At 36.4% G+C, this 10,822-nt stretch overlaps 1 protein-coding gene across 1 annotated transcript; it reads right to left on the bottom strand.

The window, feature by feature from the left end:
• Nucleotides 1–9,296: 9,296 nt before the first annotated feature.
• Nucleotides 9,297–10,241, bottom strand: LOC141940277 (taste receptor type 2 member 40-like). Its single transcript, XM_074861063.1, has one exon. The coding sequence runs from the start codon at nucleotides 10,239–10,241 to the stop codon at nucleotides 9,297–9,299; it is 945 nt and encodes a 314-aa protein (XP_074717164.1).
• Between the last annotated feature and the right edge of the window lie 581 nt (nucleotides 10,242–10,822).

Genomic DNA, 10,822 nt, shown 5'->3' with positions numbered 1-10,822 from the left:
GCTTCCCAAAATTCTCTCTTGGTTTTTACATTCACATATAACAACAAAAGAGAGACTTTGCTTGTAGATCACTTTAGCAGTGATAATTAAGAATAATTTTACAGTATCAGCAATATGGGAAATTCTCATTTACCCTACAATACTGAGTCTCATCAGATTTTATACATCCCTAGTATTTTGCTTTTCTTCAAGGCTGTACTAAACACCCACATTTCTTTGCAGGCTCATGGAAAATTTTACTCCATCTTAGCTGACCTAAAGTCTATGGCTTCTCAACATCTCTTTCAGTAATAATAACAAATAACTTCTGTGGATTAATTGAAAATATAATCCAGTTGGTTTTTTTCAGAATCACCAGAGAGAATTAGACCGCAAAAAATAAAAAAGGCATGCAGATTGTTGTGTCCTTTACTCTCTATTCTCCCACAAATCAATTTGTATCACAGTCACTTTCTCATCCTGTGTAACCATCTTTTTGCAAAACTACCCATAACTCACTGACTAAAAACAAAAAGAAAAGCTACACCAGAGTACCAGAGGAATACATGTTGCTCACTAGGAAAGAAATTAGCTGTGTGAATTACTAATCTTGTGACAATGTAGGATCCCACTGTGCCTGTTGAGTTTGACTCTGGAGAACAAGAACTTATTTCTCAGAGACTGAGACCTGGAATAGTGAGTGGAGTTTCCATCGGTGTATGTGGCTATAATGACAAATTAGTCTGTTCCTCTGCATATCACTTGGAGCAGAATTTCACTAAAGAACACCTGTATCAAAAATACAACCTCATGTTGAGTTATAGCATAGCTTAAAAGACCTCAGATGGTAGTTAATCCATCACATCTTAATGTATTTTGCTCCAGGGGGTTAGTTACACTTGCAGATAAAATAAGGACCTTGCTCCTAATCTAATTTTTGTCTTTCTTCACCTCCAAGATACCATATTTTATTACGCTTCTCTCTACTAGTTTAAAGAGCCTTTTCTTACCAGAGAACTTTTCCCTATGCAGGGGATGCTCTTGACTTTCTTTTTGATAAGGTTCATAGTCCGAATTACTTCAGTCTTTTAGTCTTCTATGGAAATGTTATAGTGATATGTTCCTGCTGTTCAGTCAATCAATCAGCCTCCTTTTTGAACCTTTCCTTTCCCTAGTCCTTCCACCCCAAAATAATTCCACACAAAGTCAGACATCATCAGAGCACAACAGAAGTAATCAGAAAACCATGAGGAACAGGAATTTACCACCACCACTCTTAGGCACCATCATGCCATCTGATTACCATGTAATTGTCTCAGTTTTCCTGTCTTTGGGGATCCAGAACTTCACAGATGGAAAAGAGCTCATTGAAGGGAAACCTCAAAAGCTTTGCACATTTTTATTTTAAAATTTGAATTTTCTTGCGCATGTTTTCATAAAAAAATTGGCATATGAAAATGTACACCACATCCAGGCTGAGATATATAGCTGAAGAGTATAGGGTTTATTTATTTGTGGGTTTTTTAAAGCTGCATGACATATGTAGAAAATACTCAAAAGAAGTTTCTCTCTCAAGACTCTTTAGGGACTGTTGAAAGGCAAGAAAATCAATTGTTTATATAGCAACATCACTTCATTTCAGGCATGGGCTGAAGCACACAATTATTAATAATAAATCTGCTTGTATGAAATGTAGGTGAACAAAATAAAAATAAGCAATAAAATATTCTGCATCTATACAGCAAATTCTATGCACTGCTTTCAAACAGCTTTAGAGTGGTGGATAAAAAGCTTTTTATTACTGCAGGACAATGAAGTACAGAGATGGTTAATGAATTATGAAGCCTCACAGATAAAAGATCTAAACTGAGATGAACCTAATTTATGAGTCCCTCTTGCCCTATATACAATGTTTTTACACAGAACCTGCTGAACCTTGTGAGTATCAGAGCTAGTTTAATTCCTTTTAAATTCAGTTTGGAAAGAAGTTATTCCATAGCAACATTTGTTGAATAATGTACTTCGATGAAGACTACTCAACCAGCCCTATGAATGTACAATGTTTGAAACTTCATGAGAATATACATTGCAAGAAGCTCAAGTACTAGAAGTAGTTCATGGGCTGTTCACAGCAAGCGATCAGTTATCAAGCCACATGACAACACAGTAAATGATCACAACAGCATCAGTTCAATGCAAAGAGTGATTTTCTAAAGAAATCATGAAAGTTGGTTTATAAATAACTATACTGCCTCGGCTGTCAACTTTTAAATAATGATCTATAATACCAAAAAAACCCCAAAGCTCTAGTGGGAAACGGTGCCATGAGTGAGCTATTTGACTCCTAATCTTTGATATGAGATTCAACAATTTAACTATTGAAAGCTCAAGAGTGTTCTGTCTGCTCAGCTGAAAGCTTAAAGGATACAGTGGATGTCATCACCAAACTAAAATATATAATTTTATTTAGTTAATGCCTCAGAAATAAGTGAGGAAAATATACTGCATATTCACTAATTTTAAATTATTTGTACTTTGTGTCACTAAACTTTTCCTCAAAGTATGGGTGTATAAGAACAAGGTCAGCACCAGAGGCTTTCCTACTTTTTGTGTTTGCACTAATTTGTATCACGTTCATCTTAGAACTCACCCCTCAAAATGAGGAAGGCACTGGACAAGATTTTCCTGAATTACAGTGACTTAAAGGAAGATATGCAACACTAAATCAATCATTCATTTTAGATTTGTTATAAGCTGAGTATTCAAACAAGAAGCAGTGATCCCTAAAGGCAATGCAGGTAATCTTGGTGATTTAGCTGTCGCACTTGAGTAACCGCAGTGTGATCTCACATAGAAAACTATTAACATACAAGGAAAGGCAAAAAGCCAGAAATTGGATGATATTTACAAGCACGTGTGTCCTGGAACTGCTGGAATTGAAGATTTTCTCTCTCCTCCTTCTGGTGAGTTTGAGGACAGAGATGATTAACTGAGTAGATTACATCAAAATGGAATGATGAAAGGGAAAAACATCCCAATGGTGTTTGGCAGAATGATATGGAGAGTTGAGAAACCTCAGCATCTACCACCTTGAAGTCTGTGAGCTGATTCATTACTGAAGTACAAATGTATAAACTAAAATAAGCCGAAGTATAATGAGAAGAAATGACAGAAGAGACCAGCAATGCTCCCAGGGGTAATCTGAGAATCATCCAAGGGTTCTCAGTTTTGCTCAGAAGAGCAGTTTGTAGCTAGAGATGTTCATACAGGTGAAGGTGTTCAAACGGAAGGTTTGAAAGTAAAGACTGTTAAGCATCTTGTCTCTTAACCTAGTAATGCATGTAAGCTTTTTTTTTCAGCAGAAAAAGCAAGGTATTTCCTCTTGTTTGAGCAGAGCCATGGAAGAAGAAAAATGCACAAGCTCATGCAGTTGTAAAAAAAGAATGAAAAAGGAGACTAGCTGCAGCAGTGGTCCAAACATGACTTAAGAATGACAAAGAAAGTTTTTAGATTACAACTTTTTTCCATTCTTACTGGATTTAGCTGAGAGATACATACCTAATTAATCATCAGGGACAGATATGTTGCTCTACATGTCCAATATCACTACTTCAGAGGAAACCCTGCATATCTCAATCAGGAGAAACATGATTTCTTTGTCCTTTGCCACTCGAATTATATCTATATGGCATGTTAGTGGACTGAACCTCTGTTGGTTCAACACATGTATAAAAGTTCATAATGTATTTCTGATGATTTACCAAATGAGGTCATCAAATACCTATTCAACAATTCCTGTTATACATCTTTCTTGGGGAGATTCAGAAGTTCCTTAGAAAAAAGTTGTTTTCCTTATGTTCTGATGCTGAGAGTTAATTATAATAGACTTCTGTTGTCTTCTTTAAGAGAGTGACCAAGTCTATGACTATTTACTTTTTTCCTTATGTTTCTCAGGATGCAATTACTGCAAATAATTTGAGTCTTAAATATGCATCTTATATATATATGGTTTGAATAATCTTCCACATTACTGTCTTCATACATGCAGTTACATTTTATTTCCTCTTTTTATTTCTTATCTTAGTCCTAGAGAGTGAAAATATTCAGCTGGTCATCTCTACTCTGGAAGGGAAACAAACAGTGTAAGCATAGATATTAACAAGAATGTTTGAGGGACTAACAGGTGAGGATTAAAACTGAAGAGAGGAAAAAGGAAGAAAAAAGACTTTAAGAACAATCTTAAAGGAGACAGGGAAAAATGAGAAAGAAAATAGACAGCAGTCTATAAAAAGAAAAATGGATCAGCATGTGGGGTAAGAGAAAGCAAGTGACAGGGAGAGGACAACAAAGCAGAACTGACTGAAGTGGGATTTGAAAGGGAAACTTCAAATATCTCAAGGTCTCAGCATGTGGGTTGGTCAGGTTTTTTTAAACATCTTCACAAGGAAAGGGAGGAATATTGTTTTCAGTGTTGTCACAAAATAAAAAGTATAAATCTGTCAAAACCAATAAACTGTCTTGTAATGGGTGCTTATTAGAATAAAGTAAATATGGGAATGAACCCAGCTTGATTTCATTAGTATGCATTTGCAATAACGGCAACAACAGCAGCAAAATCAGCCAAGATTTTTAGAGGAAGTGGTAAGAAAGAGGGATGATAAATGAAGAATTAAAGATTTTTTTTTCTAGAAAGGAAGAAGGACAGACCTCAAAAGAGAGGGAAAAAATAAAAGAAGATATAAATCTAGGAAAAAAATGAAATGTAAATATGACACTGGGGGGAGGGGAGAGAGGGGGTGGAAGAGGATTAAAAAATCTAGTCTAATCACCTACCAATCCATTTTTTAATTTATGAATTTGCTCATCCATCTTAATCTCATCACAATATCACATCTGAGTGCCTAAAGGCCAGAAAGGGTTTAATTTCATCCCTCCTCCCCAACAAGCAATTGAGGGATGATGATATCAAGTCATTATTCCTGTTTAACAGCTTGTCTCTGCTTTTCCTGGGCTAGCAAAAAAACTGATCTCCAATGGATCATTCAGTGCATGGATCCCAGTTCAGCAATATCTGTTTTTGAAAGGGTGCACTATTGCCCTGGACTGTTTATCTCCACTGTGAGAAGAGAAGAGCCAATGTAAATGGCATAGATCTGTGTGACTTGTCCTCACTTCTCTCCCTTCTCAAGAGCCCACATAAATCACATTGTAGCCACCATCCATATTACTGCTCTGTTTTCTGATGATAAAGTGTTGTCCCTGTCCTTTCACACACAGATAGGCTGAATACTAGAGAAGGGATACGGCCTCTCGGGGTGGAGACAAGAAAAGTTTTAGGAATGACTTAAAACCCTCTGACCTCTGAAATGCTTATGAACTCTGGTTTTACGATTGTCCATGTTATTTTCCATTGTATCTTGCCCAGTAATGGAAATTAATTATGATTACTTTGGCCAGTGTAAAGTTCTTTTGAGTCATTGCTAAAGCATAAGTATCAGGAAGGTGAAATAGCAATTTGAAAATAATGCAGCATTCAGCTAAAAAAATATATTAACATGCAGTTGATTTATTTTTTTTAATGTTCATGGATAGTCAAAAACAGTTGCACATTTTTTTCTTTATGTTTTCTTTTTTTTTCTTTTTTTAATGACCCTTAAGGCCTATGTTTCTATGAAGGGTTTGTCTGACATATTTATGAACAGCCTTATTTATACACCTAACCAAGCTCTGATGACCTCCAATACAGATGTCCTCAAACAAGAAGTAATCAGGATAAGAAAGATTGAGGGGAAGAGGGATTAGCTCTGAGAACTATTTCGTAACATTGAAGAAACTGTCCTTGTGATATTAATGAAATAAAGGCTGAGCATTACGATAGGGAAGACAATAAATGAATAGAGATAAAAGTAATCCCAGGTTATAATCCTATTATAAACTCTTCTAGAAGGTGGAACTTTTCTCCAGACCTTGTAGGAATGTGGGAAGTCATACTTCAAGAAAAGATAAGTGCAGTGTGGCATCTTCATTGACACTTATTTTACTTTTGAGATTAACAAAAATTAATCAGAATAAATTAGCACCATGATGCTGTCAGATGCAAAGAAGGTCAAAGGCTTCATGATCACTGTTAGAAAACTGGCAACAGAGAAAATTAGAGCTTTAGTGGCATTTATAAGAACATCTGTTCTGGGATCCCTGGAGCTGGCAGTGCTGCCTTGTGTATCTCTGCAGAGAGGTAATTAGCACCATGGAGGACACCAAAATATCAGAAAGAAAAAGGAAAACTCCATGGTTAGCAGAAGAGAGATATTAATATTAGAGATATCAGAGTTCACATCCACCACCCAGCTGCTGATTTGGTCAGGTACAGCCTGTGATTAATCTAGGCAAAAGGAAAGACATGACAAAACAGAGCAGCAGCTGAAACTCAGAATGTCTGTGGTATCTCTCCTTTCTGATTCACGTGCTGGAAGACTGGTAGGGAGAAAATTGCCAGCTTCATGAAGATACTATTGAGATTGCAATCAGAAGTCCCTTAATTTCTGCACAACAAAATACTGCTTTTCCTGGAAAAAGAACTATGATGAATTCTGACCAAGAAAAGCAAGCACCGTGGACTAAAAAAGCTAAAAAGTTGGAGGAGAGAAGGTTTGGTTTTCATGTAGTCAGTATGAACAACCACACTAACGACTTTTTTAATCATCCTTACAATGATCTTGGTGTTGCCACAGCTATTGCCCTCATACGAACTGTAGACAGTATTGTCCCATTCATGTTTACATTTCGTGTAACTTGCAAAGTTCCAGGGGAAATGTACTGGTGAACTGAGTCTTATTTTCAATCACTGTATAAACACCTCTTAGACAATGAAATCCCAACAAAGTTGGGGGTTTTTTTCGGGGTTTTTGGGGGTTTTTGGGTTTTTTTTTTTGTGAAAAAAAATAGTAATTGCCAAAACATTCATCAGATTTATTTATCTGCTTTCTGGGATAAACTAGATATAGAAACAAGCCTGCTATAATTTGATACATGATATTTTCTTGTAAAATAATAATCAGATTTTTTTAAATGTACCAGAAAAAGAAGGCTAGATCTGCAGAGAATACTGATGATTTTAGGAAGGAAAAGGTTGCAATCCAAAGAGCAGGGCGAGATCAGAAAATAAATGGGAAAATATATCTACTGTGGAAGAAGACATGAAAATAAATTGAAGCTTGGGGAAGAATGGAAAGGGAAAGGACAAAACTAATAATTTATTTACCAATTCAGTAATTTAAAATTCTAATTTATGTACCCATCTATCTCACTCTATGCTGCGTATAGCAAAACTTTCATCAATACAATATAAAGACATCAAGTGCTTGAGCTTTGTCCTCCTTCCCCTGGAAGCACTGAAGGATATTTTATTAATCATTGCTCCTGCTTCAGATCTCGCCCTCCTGAAGGTGAGTAGGCAGTGAAAAAGTTGAGCAGGGGTTGTTGGCTCTGATCCCTTCCCTTCAGACTGCCACCAGAAACGGGTTTGGAGATACCTAAGGAGAAATGAGCTCATTGGGGAAATTAATTTTAACAGAGCTTCTTGATCAGGTTAAAAAACACAAACACCATTGCCAAATACCCCCCTCCCCCCAAAAAAAAGAAACACCACCAAAGAATCCTTCATTTCTTTCAGGAGACTTTCTGTTTATGATGTTGTCAGCTGGAAAAAGCACCAAAAGAGCTATTGTTGTGTGACAATTCTGGTCCACGGTGGCAGGGTATGTGGCTGTAGAGCAAGGTGGTGCTGCAGCGTGAGCATGGCATTTCTCATCTGCTTCCCTGCAGAACTACCCAGTCAGGGCTCTCAAGGGACTTTTGGGTCTCTCTTGATGCAGCAAGCACAGCCCTGGACATTACAGTAGTCTTAGTGTTACAGCACATTGTACTGTGTCTCCAAATGCTGTGTTTATGAGTTTAATCATCCTTCTCTCCTGCTACGCAGTTTGACCCCACTGCTTACACATGCTAATAATCATTTCACTTCGTATTACACAATGCATTCATTTATTCCTCCTATTAACATATATTTAATAGTAAAAAATATTTTAAGATATCAGTTAAAAATGTTATATTCACCCTTTATCTAACATTGTTAAATAGTGATTTCAAAGCATTATATAAAGGTATTACTCCAATGTTTCAAGCACTGAAGTTGATACACTCCAAGACTAAGTGAATCACACCGCTCATTAGTTTTACAGATGGGACTGAAACTCTCACCATAGTGATTTATAATCTAGTATTATCTAAATTCCTGCAGAGAGAATATACAGTGCAAAAATACTTGAGCCGAGCTGAGAACTTCAGAGTAGAGTCATCTAGCACATTATTTGACAAAACACGACAGGATTTGTTGGACATTTCATCAATCTCATGTGAAACTTCATAGTAACATTAAATATTAAAAGAGAACAGCCTTAGAAACTACTCACAACTAGTCAAAGCAACAGCAAATCATGTAACAAGGCAAATTTCTGATCAGAATTATCAATTCAACAAGGAGATTTGAAGATTTTCTACAGTGGACAGGTAGTTCTATGTACCTACATCTGTTTACATGGTAATCAACACCTTTGCAATCCACTCTCAAATAAAACAAATGAAGGAGCATAAAATATGTTTTGAACAAAAGGATCCATTTTAAAGAGGTAATTAACCACTACATTGTTATATACATACTGGAATTCTAACACAAATAAACCTAATTCAGAATGTAATTTAATTACATTAATTGGCTGTATGTTTCTAAATTTTAATTTTCCCTCAGGTTAACTTTTAGCTAGATTTTCATGTTTAGAAGCATAATCTGTATGTCACACCAGCTATGGCTTGTACAACATGTGTTTAATCCAATTTTAAGTATCTCAGGTGAAAGACCCTTTAGCAGAGCACTGGTATTTGTGAGCTCTGTAAATTTTGTCTCTGTTTTAGCCTCATTTTCTTCAATTCAAATGTATCATAAAACTGTCAGTCTTAAACTGAGAATCTGAAATCACAAAGCATCCTGTACTTGATTTATTATTTAAGTGCATTGTTTCCTTTCAGTGCACTCTTATTCTAACTCTTTATTAAATAAGTTTGAGGGAACAAGTGTTGGGAAAAAAAAAAAAAAAAAAAAAAAACAAAAATGCATCTTCTTTCAGATGTTCTGAAATGTTAAGGTCTAATCACAGAAATCTCTGAAAGCTGAAAATTGCTGACTAAGAAAAAACATGGTGAAACAATACATAGAAGTCTTGATTCCAGATCTGTTACTGGAGAGTGTTTCTCTCAAGCTATTATATGGGGCTTAGAGTCATATTTTCCAAATGGCACTTAAAATGCTGGCAAAGGATCCTAAATGCCAATTTCAGTTTTGAATTGACTATGATCAGTATAATAGAGTGTATGGAGGGATATGCCCCAGCTACAACTAAGGATACTGCAACTTTCACATCATCTTTACTTTCAGAAGTTGACAGTATCAACAGCATTTGAGCTACAAAACTGGAAAGATATAGGATCAAGAAAGAAATAATGGATTTAATGGCAGTTAAGTGAACATGTATCAAAGGATCCCTGAAAGTATCGATATAACATTGCATCTTCTTTGTGTGTTTCCATAGAGAAGTAATTAATAGAGCTGAGGTTACCACAGATAGTACTAGAGGAAAAAAGCAACCTACAAAGTAAAGAAGTAGCAGGTAGAGATGTGAACTATTCCAGTCAGTGATGTGTGCTGTGCTATTTTCTCCACAGTTCCCTGTTGAGCTGCAGAGGTAAGTGCTGGGTGTAGTCCATAGTAAAGGAAGAGAAGTCACAGAAGAGATCACCAGTGATCCTAGAAGAAGCCATGGGACCATCCCAGATATTCTGAGCTTGATTTGCAGCAACAGCCATTGGGTGACATTGATTATTTTTACACAGTAGAGTACATAGAGCCAGGTACTGAACCACAAACTGGCATGGTTTACAAACATCCAAACAGCGCCAAAAGCTTTGTACACGGAAGCCAATTTAAACACATCTACAAAGTAGAGACTATGAATGTGCATCAGTATGGTCACCTGCAAGATAAATCTTGATGTGCTCAGAAAGATCAGGATCATATCAGCAGAAGAAATTTTTTTGCTTTTGATCCAGTTAATGATATTAACAACTGTAATAAATCCATTTCCAGTAAATCCAACAACAACTTCAATAGCTACAACACTTATTGAAATGATAAGAACTGGTGGCAACATCTTGCTGTTTTGGTCACCTCTGCCTGATTACCTTGTGGAGCTGTGCAAGAAGTTGAGCAGACCTGATGGTATCTGATTAACCCCAGCTCCAGTCTGCTCACCTTATATCTAGGAACAAAAAGACATCTGGAAATGATAGTGAAAAATGATTGTTGATGTTCTTCCTGAATGTGCAAATCAGAGAGGGATTTAATAATTAATTCTAACCTTTTACATGCATAAGATTTGCCTATGCTTTTCCTTAGGGATGTGGGATAGTCAGCTGTATTAACCTCCTTATCTTTTGTGCAATTGCTTATATTCCTACCTAGAATGACAGGAAGCTCTGTGGCTCTCTGGTTGCAACTGTACCTGACAATGTGGAAGGGGATGCATCATGCAATCCAACACAGGCAGCTGCATATGTCAGGAGACAACAAGAGGTCTTATACTGCAACTAGTATCTTTCATAATGCTTTGAGGGTCTATCAGTTATAACTGGACCAATTAGTTGTAACCATTTTAACATGGAGAATATTATACAACCTCCTATTCTAGGTGAGCACTCCAGACAACAAAGCTGTATTGACCCAAGGATTATT

This window comes from Strix uralensis, chromosome 2, assembly GCF_047716275.1.
Source record: "Strix uralensis isolate ZFMK-TIS-50842 chromosome 2, bStrUra1, whole genome shotgun sequence".
In the NCBI taxonomy this organism is placed as follows: domain Eukaryota; kingdom Metazoa; phylum Chordata; class Aves; order Strigiformes; family Strigidae; genus Strix; species Strix uralensis.
This window is presented reverse-complemented; position numbering and strand designations above follow the sequence as displayed.

Coding starts and splice junctions, on each gene's coding strand:
- LOC141940277 (XM_074861063.1), bottom strand. CDS start 10,241: ATGTTGCCACCAGTTCTTATCATTTCAATAAGTGTTGTAGCTATTGAA.